Source organism: Cricetulus griseus, chromosome X (genome assembly GCF_003668045.3).
Source record: "Cricetulus griseus strain 17A/GY chromosome X, alternate assembly CriGri-PICRH-1.0, whole genome shotgun sequence".
NCBI classification, from domain to species: Eukaryota; Metazoa; Chordata; class Mammalia; order Rodentia; family Cricetidae; genus Cricetulus; species Cricetulus griseus.
In genome coordinates this window covers 41405175-41423230 of record NC_048604.1, presented here as the reverse complement: position 1 = coordinate 41423230, position 18056 = coordinate 41405175, and the positions used below count along the sequence as shown (strand labels likewise).

At 38.7% G+C, this 18056-nt stretch overlaps 2 protein-coding genes across 2 annotated transcripts; one reads left to right on the top strand and one right to left on the bottom strand.

Annotated features, from left to right (window-relative positions):
* Positions 1-4095: 4095 nt before the first annotated feature.
* On the bottom strand, positions 4096-9111 carry Serpina7 (serpin family A member 7). The gene is made up of 5 exons (XM_027432040.2): positions 9105-9111; positions 6974-7621; positions 5828-6101; positions 5030-5177; positions 4096-4311 (listed from the first exon to the last, which is right to left on the bottom strand). The coding sequence occupies exons 1-5, from the start codon at positions 9109-9111 to the stop codon at positions 4108-4110; spliced, it is 1281 nt and encodes a 426-aa protein (XP_027287841.2). The 3' UTR covers positions 4096-4107.
* A 7441-nt stretch (positions 9112-16552) lies between these two features.
* On the top strand, positions 16553-17579 carry LOC113837574 (glutamic acid-rich protein-like). Its single transcript, XM_027432043.2, has 2 exons — positions 16553-16917; positions 17464-17579. The coding sequence occupies exons 1-2, from the start codon at positions 16563-16565 to the stop codon at positions 17577-17579; spliced, it is 471 nt and encodes a 156-aa protein (XP_027287844.1). The 5' UTR covers positions 16553-16562.
* Positions 17580-18056: the final 477 nt, after the last annotated feature.

Here is an 18056-nt window from a genome sequence, read left to right as displayed (position 1 = left end):
CTGTGGTATGATTATTGCTAACAACTCTATGCAGGTCTAAACTGAAAAAAACTGGAAATAGGATATAAATTTTAAAAAAAGTTAAAAGAGAAAAAATACTTGGAGGCTTAATATTACAGCCAAGGGACTTCCTGCAAAAAGACAATGTACATGTTGAGGAGAAGTCACCTATTCTGTAAAGGAAAAATGACAATGGCGCTAAACTTCCAACTCTGAAAGCAGAAAGCCTGAGGGGTTGTTGGGTCCTAGAAAGCAATTGCGTCAACACGCAAAATCTGTTGCTAATGTGGTAGAAAGGGGCAAGGTCCATCCTAAAATGGCAGCCAAACATAACAGTGTAATCCACGTTGTACATGCTTTGGTTCATGAATGATGCAAGAATGAGTGTAGCTATAGATTCTGCTTTCACTGTTTCAGAGAGCTACTGAGGTCAGTCAATACATGGAAGTGCTTGAGTTTGCTGCGAGAAGGCTCTGAGAGGCAATTGAATTAAGCTGTGAAAGTGAAGTCTGTTGTATTAGAGATCCCTATAGGTTGGAGATGCCAGAAACATGAGACATCTGCCATGAAAAGTTGCATATTCAGAGTAGTGCCATGCAAAGAGAGAGATGTATGTTACAAGTAGCAAAGCTAGAGATGCTGAGCTATCAAAGCCCCTGAAAACTAAAGTCCCAGGCACTGACATGGAGTTACAGGATTTGCAAATTACAATTACCACATTACATTGAGTCTCGGAAGAAACTGCACTTTTAAACAGTGTTCAGACTGAAAGACTATGGAGACATTTAAAGTAGAACTAAATGCATTTAACATTATGATATGGCCATGAATCTATGAGGAACACAGAATGGAATGTTGTGGTGTGAATGTGAAATGCCCTCCCCATAGTCTCACATGTTTGAGCACTTGAATCTGGGTGGTGGTACTATTTTGGCTGAGAGTATGGACTTTTAGGATGTGGACCATTCCTAGACGAAGTGTACTGCTAGGGGTAGGCTTTGAAAGCTTATAGTCTCATCCAAATTCCAGTTTGTTCTCTCAGCTTCCTATTTGATTAAATGTGATCAGTATCTTTCCCACTCTGGTCACCTGCTGCTATATCTTCCTTGCCATTATGGCCTTTTCTTCTAGAACCATAAGCCAAAATAAAATCTTTTTCAATGTGCTTCTGGCCATGATATTTTATCATATCAAGAGAAAGGTAACTAACACATACACATATGCACATGTATTACACACACACACACACACACACACACACACACACACACACACACTCACAAGACACCTACTGAATCTCCATTTTTAGCATTGCTAGTATAGACATGTTTAGGGCTAACTGCTTGGTACTGGATTACATATCAAGAGGCTCATCCTTCGAGAAAACTGATCCTCCTTCCCCAGTACTCATTGACTGTAGTTCTTCATCTAGGAGTAAGGCCTTGCAAAATTTCCCCCATTCATGTTGGCATACCTGATCATTGCTGTCATTATGCAGGTATGTTAGGCAGCTGTACTGTTGAGGTCTCATGGGTGTAGCATCCCTATCATGTCTATAAGCATTGGTGGCGCACGCCTTTAATCCCAGCACTCGGGAGGCAGAGGCAGGCAGATCTCTCTGAGTTCGAGACCAGCCTGGTCTCCAGAGCGAGTGCCAGGATAGGCTCCAAAGCTACACAGAGAAACCCTGACTCGAAAAACCAAAAAAAAAAAAAAAGACACTGTGTAGCTGCAGACATAATGGCTCTCTAGTTCTTAGAATCTTTCCACCCCCCTTTTCCACAACGTTCACTGACTCTTAGGTATAGGGGCTGTGAGGTAGATGAAACTGTTTAGGTTGAGTACCCCACATTCACTTATTCTCTGCATATTGATCACTTGTGAATTTCTGCAATAGTTTTCATATTTGCTCAAAGGCGCTTCTTTGATGAGGGACAGAGCTACACTTACTAGCGTATATAAGGACAAAAATTAGAATACAGTTAGAAATCAGAGTGCTTTGAGGGAAACGGTAGCAGTAGGTAATCCAGCATCTATGACCTCTCCAGCCGGGAGACATTAGCTAGATTTACAATATCTGGCATGAATTCCCCCTCCTGAGTGGGCCTTAAAAATGAAACAAACAGTTGTTGATTACTTCAAAGATAAACATGCCACTATTGCATCACTAGCAGGCTGATCATGGGTGGGATTCATAGGCTTTACAACTGGGTAGAACTATTGATTGCTTTTCTCCCTTGGCAGCTTGCACAGAACATCAGATACTATGAGAGCTAGTCCTCAGGGAGGTTTCCAGCTCCTTTCCACCTCAATTCCTCTAGGCCCCGTGTCCTACATGTTCAGTATCTTCAGCAATAAGGTCTTCCATTGAAGCTCTAAAAGGCAACTATGGGCAATGGCAATAGCCTATGTTGTTGGGGGCATCTTACATTTTCACTGAATTTCCTAGGATTTGGTGAGATCATAACAGCATGGATATTATTACCCTTTCCATTCACACATGAGGAAAAGAAGGTGTACCTTTTATGGACTTTGCCCAAGATCACAAAATAGTGTAAGTAACAGAGCCAATATTGTAAACAAACTACAGTGAATGAAACATTGTGTCAAGAATGAACTTTTTTCTGTACCATAAGTCATTACCCTTCTCTTGGTTTCCAATTTCTTATCCACAAAGGCCAAAGGAAGTGTTGTAATTTTAAAAATGCAGTGCAAGAGAAAAAAGAGGCCATGCGATAGAGTTCAAGTGGATGGGTGTTTTTATTAGGGAAAGGGATCATATGAAAAGGGGAAAGGGGGGGCGGAGACTGTCCTCCAGGGACTAGAGCAGCAGGAGAGAAGAGAGGGAGAGGTGGGAGGGAGAGAAAAGAAGAGAGGAGGATAGGAGGTAGGCAGGGCCCCTTTAAAAAGGAAAGTAGTGAATGTGCACAGGTGGTGCACTTATTGGCTGCAGCTGAGGGTAGACCCTGTCAGAACCCCAAGGACAGGCCAGTACAGATGCCTGAATACTAACAATAAGTATTATAGAAAAGATATTCAAGGCCCCTACAAATGTGTCTGATAAGAAAAGAATAAAAGCTGAAAACATATAGCTAAGCATATTTTTTATCTTAATATGGAAGCTTATATACATAGTACTAACACATATGTTGCTATTTTCCTATTAGTGAAAGACTGGTGATAGAATTTGGCTACTACATAATTAACACTCACTGTGATATCTGCATTCCAAATGCTAGTATTAGTGCTTGAATACATGATGTCAAGAATAATACTTTGATGGGTGAAGACAGAATAGCATACACAGGCAATAGGGGTTCTGGGGACACAAATATCATATTTTATTGAGGAATACATATTGAGGAAGACAAAAAAGACAAGTTAACCAGGAAATTTCCATGAGACCAAGTGGGACAGATATGCAATATTTGGAAAGAATATTTAAAAAATAATGAATATAGTATACAGTGCAAATGAGTTATGCCTCCATCGATACCTTATGAATTAGAACAATGGTATCTGCTAGTGAGAATGTGGCCTGTGTAAGAAAATTCATTTCCCTCTATTCTGTTGTTGAATGCACGTTTGGTAACAAAAGTTATATCTCTAGATAAAAGCACCCAATCTATGGCTTGATAGTATAGTGAAAGAAGCTTTATTAAAGCTAGCAGTAGTTATAATCACAGACTCATTTTGAATGTGTAGAAAGAGCAGATGTTAATGTGAAGCTCATATACAAGCCACAGCATTTGCATGTTCATTGATCATACTATTGGAATACTGTAATGTGAAGACTTGACTCATACTGCAGCTATTGTCCAAAGGCATTTGTAACCAGTCAAATTTTCTAGACTTAGCTAATTAATGAGTAGCTTTATAGTGACTTACTAACATTGATCCTCTAGTCTTAGATAACAATAACTCATTGACTATCTGAATGTTTGGTCAAAGTATCAGCCTCTTCCACAGCCAATGTAGTCCTGAGAAGGTCCACTTTTATCCCTTGCCCAAAAGACATAAAGTCCAAGCCCACAGTGAGTGCATCAAGCTATGTTAAATGTTTATTTCCCATTATAAAATGCACACACTCAATGGCCTCTTCCTCAATTACTCTTTCGATGGGTTAACAACTTTCCCTAAAAAGAGAATGCTTCTGGTCCTTTTCTCCAAAATCATCAGTAAGAATGGTCTATCAATTCGGATAATAGGGTGAAGAGGAGCTACTTCTGGCAGATCCAGAGACACAACTTCAGGAGCAGCTCCTTCTTTGGTTCCCCCTTCTCCAATGTGCAGCACAGCCTTGTGAAAAGCCTATGAGAAAAGAACACACACTGAACGTCCCTTGAAAAGTGGCAACAGCATTTGGGTGTGTTACATGTACAAAAAGAAATACAGTGTTTTGTGTTGATGGTACTTGAATGTGAATATTACTTCGATAAATGTGGCTAATGAATTTCTATGATTTTAGGACTATTTGTTTGGATAGCATCTCATTCTCCATTACCTTCCATTTCTAGAAGTTATCTCTAAGGTGCCTTTCTCATATCTTCTAGTACTATATCTCACAAGAGTCACTTCTGATCATTAAGACTTTCCATTGTATTACAGTCATCTTAGTACGTGAGGGTTAGGGATGAAAATTGCATTTATGTATCTATTTATTTATGTATTTGGGTGTTTGGCTTGCATGTAGTTTTTGGATCACATGCTTGCCTTGTACTTTTACAAAAGAGGGTGTCAAATATCATGGGATTGAAGTTGCAGACAGTTGGTAGCTGCCATACTATGTTGGTGATAGAAAACTGAGTCTTCTGGAAGAGCAACATTTCTCTTATCTGCAAAGCCATCGCTCTAGCTCCAGAAATAACTTCTAAAATTATTTATTTTGAGTAACAAGAATGAATCTCTAACAGAATCACACTGCCACTATAGACATGAGATTTCTCATTGACTAAATGAGATAGGTGAATTAATTGACTCTCAATGTCCTTTCCAGCTCATACAGTAAAAAACTAATCCATCAACTTACATAAGAAAGGCGTACACCTTTGTCTTCTGTGATTCCAGAAAAGTCAGCACTTTCAGCAAAGGCATGCCTCATGCCCATCTTCTGAAGTGTGCTTCCAAGGTCATATGTTGCAGAAATTGAAAACTTTGGAACAAACAACTCAACCCATCTGTATAGAATACCGAAAGGGAGACATGATAGTCACCATACTAATCTCTCATTCAACAGTGCTACTCCTCAGAACATTGACAACCATTAACATAACACCAGAATCACAGAAGGCATTGCTGTAGAAATGGTCTCTGACTCAGAAAATGTTATGACAGCAACACACGATGCCCCATCCCTTATTATCAGACAGATGTGTCACCGTGGTATTGAGCAAGAGTAAGGGTTTTATGGAAGGAAGATCAAAGTGTAGTGCACAGAAAATTTCATAGATTACTGTCTTGCAGTTCTATCTAAGAATGACTGCCAACTCCATGTCAGCATCAAATCTTTTCCATTCCAAAGCTCTATTTGGTCCCTAAAAAGTTATCAGCATCCTAGCATCACCACTCTGGGGAGCTTTATGGGAATTTCTAATCAGAAAAAATGTCTAAGATACTACCTCCTTTGGCATTTTCTTGATATGCTTAGATAAAAAACTGGAAAGTATCCAGAAAAGTGCCAGGCACACTACTGAACATACTCTAAATATCATCATACGCCTGCTAAGTACTTCTGGGTAATTTTCCTACCTCTAGGTTTCTTTTGATCCCAGCCTCACCTCCATTGTTAGACCCACCCATAGCCCCTCATACCCTCTAAATTGTTTACCCTTTCTGCAGTAAGTGATTCCATTTCTTCAGTGTCTTAGATGACATGGATGCCTCCACCCACTCCAGGTGTCCCTCCTTTGGAAGGACAAAAAGTGCCAGGGCATTCTCACTATAGTCCATTTGAAGTACTGTGCAATTCAGCTCTACATCCACAAAATGATAATATTGTTCTAGCTGGTGCATCATGGGAACTTGTACTGTAGTGGTCTTGTCCACTGAGAAGTTGGAACGGTCTTCTGTTTTAGATACACGAAAAGGATTTGCCCACTGGGCTTAAAACAAGAAAGAGGAGAGATGTTTCTTTGAAAGCATTAGTCATTCATCTAATAATTAAAACTGCCTACTGTCAACTAGTTTTCCAAGTGATTACATGTGACTTACTAAGGATCAGAGAAACAAGGTCAGCTGACAGGATCATCCAGCTACCACATGGCAAAACCAGAAGTCCTTGCCAATGCTGCTGGACTTTACAATATGTTTTTAGAAACACTATACTTTCTACACCCACCAGAAACAGCTTCAATTCCATGAAAAGGTATATGAGTGTACAGAAAAATGGGTGAAATGAGATAACAAAGTGTTCTGCCATTTTAAATGTATATAGGTGTTTGGCTGATGCCAAAAATTCACTCATCCAAACAAAAAAGACAGGTTCTGTAAAACCAAGCCTTGCTGGAAAAGGTAGCACTAAAAATTATCAATGTTATGAATTTGGGTACTTGTAGCATAATCTTTAGTACATACTAAGTATTTAACATATAATAAAAGGTATTTATGCAATATATACAAATGTGCATAGGAAGTAGGGACCACATTATGCTTAGATACAAATTCAGTTGCCTTGCCAAGTACAGGCTATTTCTCCACCTCATTAAATATTTTATAAACTGTAATTATTTAGCCTGATATGATCAGAACATTCATAATATTATCAACTGCATCTTTAAAAGTGTTATTTCCATTGAAATTTCCTGGAGCTGTGTGTCATCCTGGAATGATCCAATACAATGCACAGATATAGACAGTAGTGAAAAATCACTGTGGTATGAGGTACACCTACTGATGCCAGTGATAAGGGACCAGAATCCCTCCCCCACTTCTCTATCTTAACACTAGACTGGAACTTGATGTCTTAATACCTTACCTTTGAAATGAATATAGTTCACCAGAATCATGATAATGTTAAGTCTAAGGTCTTGAATTAAGCCTATAATTTTCCCTTTGGTTTGCTTCGCCACATAACTGTTGATCTCCTGCTGGGCTGCAGAAACATTGGAGAAGTCGGTAGGAAAGACTTCAGTTTCATAGAGGGTCTTGACATCATCCAAAAACTTTGCCAGTGGTTTCAGATGCTGCCCAATGAAAACTGCATTTCCCATCTGCAATTCCAGTTCGTTCTTTGGGAAATTCAATAAACAGATCAAATGCTGGAAGCCCTGATGTAATTCTGTCACTGGAGTATCTGTGAGGTTAAATCCCAAGACCTCCAGAATCTGAGTCTGGGTGCTAGAGCCAGATCCAAAAGAAAGCATGGCTAAAGCAGCAGATATGCTCACAGGGGAAAAGAAGATGTTCCAATCTGGGTTCTCCACAGAGAACCTACGATATAGACTGAATGCAAAGTCAGCATTGATAAATGGCATCTTATAGAGAGTAGCATTTTGTTGGGGTAAATGGCAGGTGGTTACTTTGCCTTCAGAGCTGTTATACTGTGCACAATTGATTGTATCCTGAAGCCCAAATACCAAGAGAAACAGATAGAGGAACACTGACATTCTGGAATGAAGATGATCTACAAAACATAAAGTGAGATAAACATTGGGGGAGCTTAGATAGACAAAACATTTTCTGATCCTGGGAAACATAAAAGTCACCCACCTTGATTTACAAAACTAAAGAAAGTATTTGAAGGTGTGTTCAGGGAGGAATAAGGGATGGTAGTCTCTCTCTTCTCTAAATACCAGTGACATGTCAACTAGGGAAAGAGAGTAGGAGAAATGGCTTGCCTAGGTAACAGAAATACAATGCCACAAATTCATTAACATATGGTAACAGCATGTGAAAATACTGATACTAATTCAAACTCATGGAAATTGAATCAGTTGTCATTTGAATGAAGGGCAGTTTTATGGGTATGAAGAATCATTAGAGAGAGCAAAGACTCCCTCTGTTTATGTTACATGTTCATTAGAATTTTGATTTGTATGCATGTGTGTATATTAAATTGGTGTTTTCTTAAGATAACATTTGTGATATGACAAAATGAGAACAACTCCTACAAGAAGTGATTAGTTTAGAATGGAAGGATAATGGTTTATCAAGTCACGTACAACATAACAAGCCAAAATTCATTCACCTGTGAAATCTATGGACTCCACAAGAGGATTTTCCCAGGCTAGGAAAATGAAAGTATAACATTCTTGTTTTAGAGACTTCAGTGCCACCTGAAGAGTCACTTCTCACTTTCAACAGATCTTAATCATCTTATTCTTATAAGTATGCATGTCATTTTTTGTAATAATCAGAGAGGAAGCCCTAAAGTTTCTAAGCATGAAATAGTACAAAGAAACAGGGAGCATGTTGTAGAGTCATACAGCAGTGGTTAGAAAAAAGAGATTCATGGAATCAGTATAGGATCCCTTCCTAAGCCTTTCATTTTCTTCATAAGTGGTCTCACTTAAGGTACTAAACAGCGATATTGTAAATGTCCTTCTAGTTCATACTGTCTTAATGAATTGTTACTCATCTATCCAGCTGCTACTGGACATATACACCCTGTTTGCAATTCATACTTCAGCCTCCACTGGGAAATTCCATCTCCCAAATGTAAATGCATTCTATCTCAACTCCCCAAACCCACTTCTTCATTTTCATTCCATATTCCAATATATTGCACCCCTGTTTATAGACAGACCCATATCAAAAAGGCTTGCTTCATTTTTATTCTTCACTTCTAATGGTCATGATGACCAATGACTACTGCCTGAATACTTATCAAAACTTTTTTTTTCTCTCCATCTCCAATTGCCATTGCCTAAGTTTAAGGTTTTAATGACTTTGTCATCACCTAGCATGATCTCCTTTAGCCTTCCTTCATCCACTTTTAGATCAATTTCCACATTATCATCAGAGTACTCTTCCTGTCAAAGTCATCAAGGATGCCTAGAAGGTCAGTTACAGGAGGAACACTGTTAGACCTTGCCTCCTGATTCAAACTCATTTATTTGGAACTCTGACTTAGAAATGTTCAATGTTCCCAAGGAAAAAATACTTACAGCACATGCCCAAGAAGCCACTTGCATCTCTCAGATAACAACACCTTTCCATCTTTATAACATGCCCTCTATTGCGAAACTAGAGCATTCTTAGTTACAAATTAACCATAACATGAACACTGCAATAACATTTCCAAAGTTGATGCACAAAACCAAGGCCAAGTGGAAAAAAAGCTCAAAAAAAGGTTTGTACTCTGGATAAAATTTTAGATAATGCTTTGGCTTCTACATACATTCCCTCATTTAAAACAGTTCCTACTCCCAATGCCAAATAATGCCAGAACAGGATGACTTTTGAGAAAATGTTATGTACAGAAAGAGACTTGGTGAATCTTTCTAATTGGTGCTATAGGATGGTTTATGCATAGGTGAAGAAAATGTCAAATCAGACTTTTTTAATGCTCAAAGGGAAACTAGTCCTGTCTTCTGATCAGTAAAGTCCACTATACTGTCCACTAGCATAGGGACTCTAGAATATGGTACAAAAGGGGCCAAGAATATGGAAGAAAAGTAAACATTTTCTACCTGATCTGCTTTATACAAAGAAGCAGTAGAAGCTGGGTGGTGGTGGTGCACATCTGTAATCCCAGCACTTGGGAGGCAGAGGCAGGTAGATATTTTCAGGCCAGTCTGGTCTACAAAGCAAGTTCCAGGACAACCAAAGCTGTTACACAAAGAAACCCTGTCACAAAAGACAAAACAAAATAAAACAAAGAGAAGAAACAAAAATAATTAGATTTCATCAAGAAACTCCAGTTTGACTCTGCCAGGTTCTAGGCAGTTTAATAATAGTAACGGTAACTCCTCTTCCTGTTTGATCAAGCACATGGGATGACACAAAGTACCTGACTCTCCAAACAGCTACCTTAAGAACTACATTAAGGATCAATGTATTCAGTCAGCAGCATAGATCACAGACATCCACATAGTTTTTGGTAAATCCATGTTGATGTCCATGGCCTAGGCAGCCACTGGACATATTGATGTCCATGACTCATGTTTCCCAGGAGGCCATGCTGATGTCTGTGGCCTGTGCTGCTGCCAAGGTCTAGATAGTGTCCATGGCCTGTGATGCAGCAGAGGGCCATGTTGATGTCTGTGGTCTATACTGACACTGGAGACCATGCTGAGGTCCAAGTGGCTCATATGGATGCTGGAGGCCATGTAGATGTTCATGGTCTGTGCTGTGGCCCAAAACCATGTAGAAGTCAGTGATCTGTGCTCCTGCTGACTGTAAAGGGCAAGGAATCTTCTTTTGCAGTTGTATTGATGACTGCAGAGTCACATTTGAGAAAAACATATAAAGCTTCTGGGAAAACCCCTACCCCCATCCCACTCCATGCCACCTCATACCAACCCCCCAAAAGCAACAGCCTAGACAGGAAGCCATTGAAGTGAACTCTTAAAAATTGTGATAATGATGGCTTCTGGCAAGGGTCAGGGTGGGGAAATACTAAGTTTTCTTAAGGGGCTGGCCACTGGGTCTTTGACCATATGGGCAACACAATTTGAAAGAAAGAAAAAACTTTCTTGGGGGCTGCCACAAGGGTCAGAGAGCAGACCTGGGAGGAATGGCAAGTGAGTGTCATGGGGTTCATGTTGTGAAATTCCCAAATAATCAATGAAAATATTATGCTGGGGAACAAAGGAGCAATATGTTAATCAAGGGAGTAGTGAAAGTACCTGGGGCTAGTTCAACTAAATCCTACATATAGTCTATGGAAGGACTTGAAATCCAAGATAAATTGGACATACTTTAACTGAAGTTCATTGGAAAAACACTGGGAGATTTTTGAAAAGGTGGTAAATACAGTGAGGCTGACTATACTGTGCCACTGTTTCTTTCCAATCAAATATAGTAAAGTGCTACTGTATACAAAACAGTATATTCAGTACTGGGATTTCAAATGTGAATGCAAAATATTCATCCTTCATCAAAGTGGCCTTTGTGATCTCATGGCACCACTGCCCAAACTCAATAGGTAAGGTCTCAGCTCACAAACAGGATGGTCAATGGCACATGTGTCACATAGAAAGGTCATGTCAATCTTTGGTCCCTTGACTACTTGTTTAGCAAACTCAACCCTGATAATAAAACAACACATTGTCTGTTTTTCTCAGATGCTATAAGTTCTAGCAAACCCTTGCAGAAGAAACAAAAAGTTAAAAAAAGAAAGAAAGAAAGAAAGAAAGAAAGAAAGAAAGAAAGAAAGAAAGAAAGACAGGAAGGAAGGAAGGAAGGAAGGAAGGAAGGAAGGAAGGAAGGAAGGAAGGAAGGAAGGAAGCAAGGAAGCAAGGAAGCAAGGAAGCAAGGAAGCAAGGAAGCAAGGAAGCAAGGAAGGAAGGAAGGAAAATTTTCAAACCTGTGCCCTCTGTGGCATATTTGGACAATGGCACAGGTTCAGGCTTTCATTGGAAATTAACTTAAGGAAACCAGGTGGGACACACACACACACACACACACACACACACACACACATATATATATGTACACTAGGGAAATAGAGGCAGAGAGATCAAACTATGAATTCTAAGTCAGTCTGGGTTACATAATCAGATTCAGTCTCAAACAACAACAGGAAACAAAAACAACAAACTAAAAAATAACCAATTTAAGGAGACCCCAAGCACTAACTTTGTCTAGTCCCTCCTGAGAACAGTGGACAATAGTCTAACTCTAAGCCCCACTTCACAAAGTTCTACTTTTATTCCTATATCCACTCATATTTCCATAAAATGTGTTAATTGTACTTCATTTCTCAACATGACAATCAATACACAGAGCAGGAATGAGTAGTATCCAGAGATAAATGAAAGCACTACCTTGGTTCATCCAGCATTCACAGCAATTTACTGTAAACTGAGTTTTTTTAAACAATAGAAATTTTTTTCTCAACATCCTAAAGGCTGAGAAAGCCAAGTTCCCAGTGCTGAAAGATTCAATATCTGCCCCAATTTTGTTTCTTGTTAATATGAAAAACAATATCCTGACAAAATCAATTTTAAGGGAGAAAGGGTTTGCTCAGTTTACAACTCCAAGTCACAGTCAATCACTACTGGGACATCAAGGGAGGAGCCTGAAGAAGCTAATTACACCCACAGTAAAGAGCCTCAAGAATGAACACACGTTTGCTTATTGCTCAGCTTCCCTTTTCCACTATTATACAGGGTGGGACGCAAACTCATAATGGCACTGCTCACAGTGGACTGGGTTTTATGACATCATTTAAGTCAATCCAGACAATCCCCCACAGACATGCCCACAGCCTTCCCCAGGTGATACTACATGTGGTAAAGTTGACATCTAAGACTAACCATCAGTATGTCATATGACAAATGCATTCAGGTTCATAGATAGCATCTTCTCCCTATGCCTTCATAACAGAAGTGATAAATGAATACCTTAAGGCATCCTTTTGGAGGGGACTAATCCCATCCATTAGGGCTATGCTACCATAACCTCATCCCATCCTCAGGGGGCCATCTCTTAATATGATTATCTCAAGTAGTAGGGTTTCTTTTGTTTGTTTTTGTGTACATGTTTGTGTTCATGTGACAGTGCATGTGCATGTGTCTTTTTAAGACAAGAAGATAATCTTGGGTGTAGTTCCACAGGCTCCTTCCATCCACCTTGTTTTTTGGAGACAAGGTCTCCCATTGGCCTGGATCTCATTATTAGAACATCCTGACTGGCTAGTGAGTCCTGAGGGAATCCATCTGTCTCTGCCCCCATGAGCCCTGCACTGGGATTACAAACACACACACACCCCATTACCCAGCTTTTTTACATTGCTTCTATGACTTAAAGTCAGGTCTTTACACTTGTGCACTAAGCATTTTTCTTGAAGCTCCAGGATATAGGATTTAAACTTTAGATCTGAGGGGAACAAAGCACTCAGACCAAAGCAGAGACTTAATATCCTCTTTTGTAAAAAGGCTTCACATGTTTTGAGTTACATATATGCAAAACAGCATCCTGAGAGGTGGAGGATTGCTTTTGCTGTCTCATTCCTCACAAGTTAAACATGAATACACTAACAACCAAGGCAACCAGGTTGTTCTATGGGACACTTGTACAATGCTGTGCTGGTTGGTTTTTGTCACCTTGACACAAATCTAGCCATAAGTGGAAAGAGGGACACTTGACTGATAGAATGCCTCTAGCAGATTGGCCTCTGTAGGGCATTTTCTTGATTGATTAATTAAGCTCACTGTTGGCAGTACCACCCCTGGGCTAGTGCTCCTGGATTGCGTAAGAAAGCAGACTATGGGGATCATTAAGTAGCACTACTTCATTGTCTCTGCTTCGGTTCCTGCCTCCGGGTTCCTGCCTTGAATTTCTTCCCTGACTTTCCTCAGAGATGGACTATAAGCTGTAAAATGAAATAAACTGTTTCCTCCCAATTTGCTTTTAGTCATAGTGTTTAATCATATACATAGAAATCCTAATTAGGACAAATATAAGTTTTCTAAGACCAAATACATGCCCCAGATAGCTTTTTGGATGTTTTTCATTAGGATTGCTCGAAACAAACATTTTTTAAGCTTTGGAAAGCAGAAACAAAATGGAAACCCTACTTTACTCTTTGAAGGATGATGTAGGTCTAGAATTCTCTTTTTCTATGTGATGTTTCATCTTGTTGTCAATGATAGTATCCACTTTCATGCCTCTAGCTATAAGTGTCCTCTGCCTTCTGATTCTTTAATTTCTGTTCCAGGTTTAGAAGTTATGACAAGACTAACACTTCTCTTCCTGAAGGTTCCATTTAATGTGGCATTGAATCTGTATGCCTAGGGAGATACAAAGTCTCTGTGAGATAGTTTCCATCCAGATTTCAAGACCCATTTTCCCTTACGTGTCTCTCTTCCGGACTCCATGTCCTTCCTACAACCTGGGGCTCACACTGCTCTCTAGAAAAAATCAAAGTCCCCAAGCCATTGTACTGCTTCTCTACAGTAGTATGCAGTCAAATGTCTAGTGAAAAGCTTTCTTCCAGAGAGGAACTTCCATAGTCTCCCAGAAGCTGCATAGAAAAGGAGCAATAGTTTCTCTAACAAATATTCTATATGGAAAAATGGATTCCTCCAAAACCAATTTAGAGATTTTACTCTGCAGGCCTAAGAAACTAATAATTGGTGGCCTCACACAAATACACGATTGAGACAAAAGCATTAGAGCTTTAATATACCTAAAATCCAAAATCTGATATTATTCAAAATAAAAAGCCAACATAATACCACCAGCACATATTTTATAATTGTGTTTATATAAAAGGTCAATGTCAAAATGCAGGTGTACAAAAATATTGCTGATGATTATGTACAGGAAATGCATATAAAGAGCATATAGTAGTAAGGAAATTTCAGTTCTACACTTAAGTCCCATTGCCAAGGTATCAAAATCCAAAAGAACTAAAAAACCAAATAAATTTTTACCATCTAGGATAAATAAGGGATACTTCACCTGTTGATTTATACATGTGTAGCACACCACAAAGCAAAATGTGCTTTTGTGCCTGCTACTTTAAATTATTCTCAAAGCAGTCTCATGAAACAACGAGGGAATCAATTAATTAGTTTTGTAAATTATAAAACTATGGGAATGACAAACAACACACCAAAAGTCACATAGGAGAGCTCAGGATAAAACCAACTCAGAGTGATATGATTGTGACCCAGTTTTGTTGTTGAGTTAGAAGTTTTCTACATTCCCTTCCACATTTAAACCAAAGAATGAGGACCACTGTGCTCCCATGTCAAGGTGGGACCAGAGGCAAAATTTAAAAGCACTGCAATTTGTTTAGAGTTGTGAGTGAGATCTGTTGATATTTTTTTCTGAACTCAGATATTTCTGAAGTTGTTTGTAATGGTAGAATATTTTTCTAAAATTAATCTGATACACAAAACATTGTTCTTTTTTAGAAAACCTTTGACATAACCTCTGATGTCTCTATAATTTTAAGAAATATTTTAAATCAAGGTTATAGCTTAGGAGGGGCTAAATGATGAATCAGAGTCTTATTTTGTTTACTGAGAAACTATCTGTTACCAAATTTCTTTTCAGAAGCATGTCACCAGGACAAGTGACCAAGGGACAAGTGTTGAGAAAAGAAAATAGCTTTAATGAAGATAGTAGAGACATAAAATGGGGAGAAAATTAGTCTCAATTCCTCCTTTTCCAAGATCTTAGGGAAGTACTCAATTGTTGTACATTAATCAGTCAGTATAGGAGCAACATGGAGAAAACCAGCATTTTCCAGATGCCTTGAGTTGGGCAGTCTGGAGTTTTATAGTGACCAGATGATGATAGAATCCAAATTAGAGTTTGTTGCTAACTAGAAATCAAGCATTTCTGCAATGCAGAGTAAAGGACAATTTCTCACAATGAGACAGAAAAAGGAATAAACTGAGGTGAAGTTATTGATAGTAGCATAGTTGCTTTTCAAAGTATTATTCCTATGCACCCTTTGGAGGTTTTATGTAATTTGAGAAGTACTCATTAAATATCTTCTACTTCTGTTTGTTTATTCATTGATTTTTATTGTTACTTGTGATGATAGAATAGTTTCTCTTTCTTTCTTTCTTTCTTTCTTTCTTTCTTTCTTTCTTTCTTTCTTTCTTTCTTTCCTTATTTCAAATCTGGCTTGCATACAGTGTGCTATGTAGGCTAGGCTGGCCTCAAACTCAACAGAGATCCATCTACCTCTGACTCCCAAGTACTGGAATTAAAGGCTTGAATGCTCCACAACTTCCAGCTTTGCTTTTTTTGTTTAACTTTTCTTCAACCTATTCTAAATTCATGTATTTCAACTTTACATGATTTTAAAATAAATATGCTTACTAGCACTAAAATATCCAGTCTTCATCTCTTTCTTTCTGAAAGGTTTACAAAACTGCTAAGATCTGCTTTCTGTACTATTTTTAATGCCTCTGTCCCTATTGACATGTGTGCTCCCTAGGTTGAAATCAGGTAAACAACATAGTGTTCCATGCCTCGAAGTACCAGCTTATTATAACATTTTACTCTTTCTGGCAGTGGAATTTATCAGATAGACAGGGCATCAGTGAATCTAAAGTTAGCCCAGAAACCTAAAGAATCAAGAGACAGGCATCGGATAATTCATTTGCTAAGGTCCAAGTGTCAAGGCTAAAGTTAAGTATCAAGATAATTCACTTGCTAAGGACCTACGCCATTCATTGGACACAAAACATGTCAATCATTACCTCTTAGCAAATGACTTTAAAGCACATTAGAAAACTAGAATTGTGTTTTATGACTCCTCCAGAGTCCACCCATGCCAACTGCCAATGTGAATCCTTCATGCTCATCTGAGGTCTCTGGGTAAATAAAGTAGCAGTTGTCCTCACCACTTCCCAGAAGGCTTCTTGACCAACTGTGTCCCCCTTTGGTAAATAGCTATAGCTCAACCATATTTTTTGACAGGTGTGTGCCGTACCATGTTTTATTTCCAAAAGCAAAGCCCATCTCCAACAGATGGGGTTGGAGTGGATAGACAAATGAGCCCATATCTGCTTGTCGATGATGAAGGCTTGGTGCCTGAAGAATATGTGTCCTTAGTCCCTGAAGAGATGATCCCTGTGGCTTTGGAAGCAGAAGTGGAAGAATCTATGGCAATGGAGGAAGGGAAGGAAGTCATTTGGTTTTATGTACCACCAAATGAAGAGGAGGAGAATCAGGCTGAGGCCCAGGAAGAAGACTGTGACAGGATTCACAGTGTGGAAGAGGGTGACGATGATGATGAGGAGGATGATGAAGCTAATTATGAGTATACTGAAAAATTCACAGGCAGAGGTGAGTTAACTGCAATGGGATTTTGGCACTTTACTTAAGATCTGGTATGTTCTATACAGCATATCTATTGGAATGATTATATCCTGCTCATTGGCCCAGGCAGGCTGTGTTGTGGTTAAGTACCACTGTGGACCTGGGAAAACACTGAGACTGGGGAAACAATATGCTTTATTAGTTTGTAAATTCCAATGACAATTTTTCTTTTGTGGGATGGCAGCAAATATCACCAGAACCAAGTGGCTTTGCTCATTCTTGTCCCAAGAGTCAGAAATAATTAGCTGCACAATATGTAAGATCTACTATAAAGAGAGGGTAATGTTATTGAAAACTATTAACCACTTACAATCTAGCCCTCAGCTATAGTCTGAAGACTATGGAAATGTAGTTTCACCCCAAAGGAAGGTACCCAGATATATTTGCTAATATTTTAGATTTTTTCTACTTAGTTTTATACTGAGTACACTGCTAGATATTACTGCTGATTGTAAACTAGAATTTTTTAGAGGTTCTAGTCTTAATGTCTGTATATTTCTTTACTTATTTAAGTGAATGACCATACATATGAACGTGCCCATTATGAGACAAAAGAAGCTGAGTGTACAGGGAAAGATGAGAGTGAAAATGAAAACCAAGAGGTGGAAGATGGCATTAATCCAAAATGAGCTGAAAACAAAGCCTGGAATCCAGGTAGATATATATGGTATAGCATTCAATCATTCCTGTCTATGTTTGTGTGTATATACTGTGTGTGAATATACATATATATATATATATATATATAATATATATATATATATGTGTGTGTGTGTGTGTGTGTGTGAATGTGTGATTGTGTTATGTTTAAAGTTTTCCTTGGTAAACCAAATAATGAGAACTGTTAAAAAATTAGTTCTTAAATTCAGTTTAAGGTTAATAATGAACACTAGATAGCACAGACTACAATGTGTTCTTAAATGTTCTTCATTTTCTTTTTAAAAATTATTTGTGTGCAGTTGAGCATGTACATTTGTATGTATGTGTGTGAGTGTGGTGTGTGGCAAAGTGTGGTATATTCATGCATGGGATGTACATACTAAGCAATCAAGAATCAGAAGAGGGCATTGGGTGTGTTCCCTTCATCACTTTATACCCTTTTTCTT

Bases quoted from the DNA above. Each gene is read 5' to 3' on its own strand.
- Serpina7 (XM_027432040.2), bottom strand. The intron at 6,102-6,973 runs GTAAGGTATTAA...TCTTGTTTTAAG, and splicing joins GAACTATATTCATTTCAAAG to CCCAGTGGGCAAATCCTTTT. The intron at 5,178-5,827 runs GTAAACAATTTA...TATTCTATACAG, and splicing joins AATCACTTACTGCAGAAAGG to ATGGGTTGAGTTGTTTGTTC.
- LOC113837574 (XM_027432043.2), top strand. From the start codon at position 16,563: ATGTTTTATTTCCAAAAGCAAAGCCCATCTCCAACAGATGGGGTTGGA. The intron at 16,918-17,463 runs GTGAGTTAACTG...TACTTATTTAAG, and splicing joins TGAAAAATTCACAGGCAGAG to TGAATGACCATACATATGAA.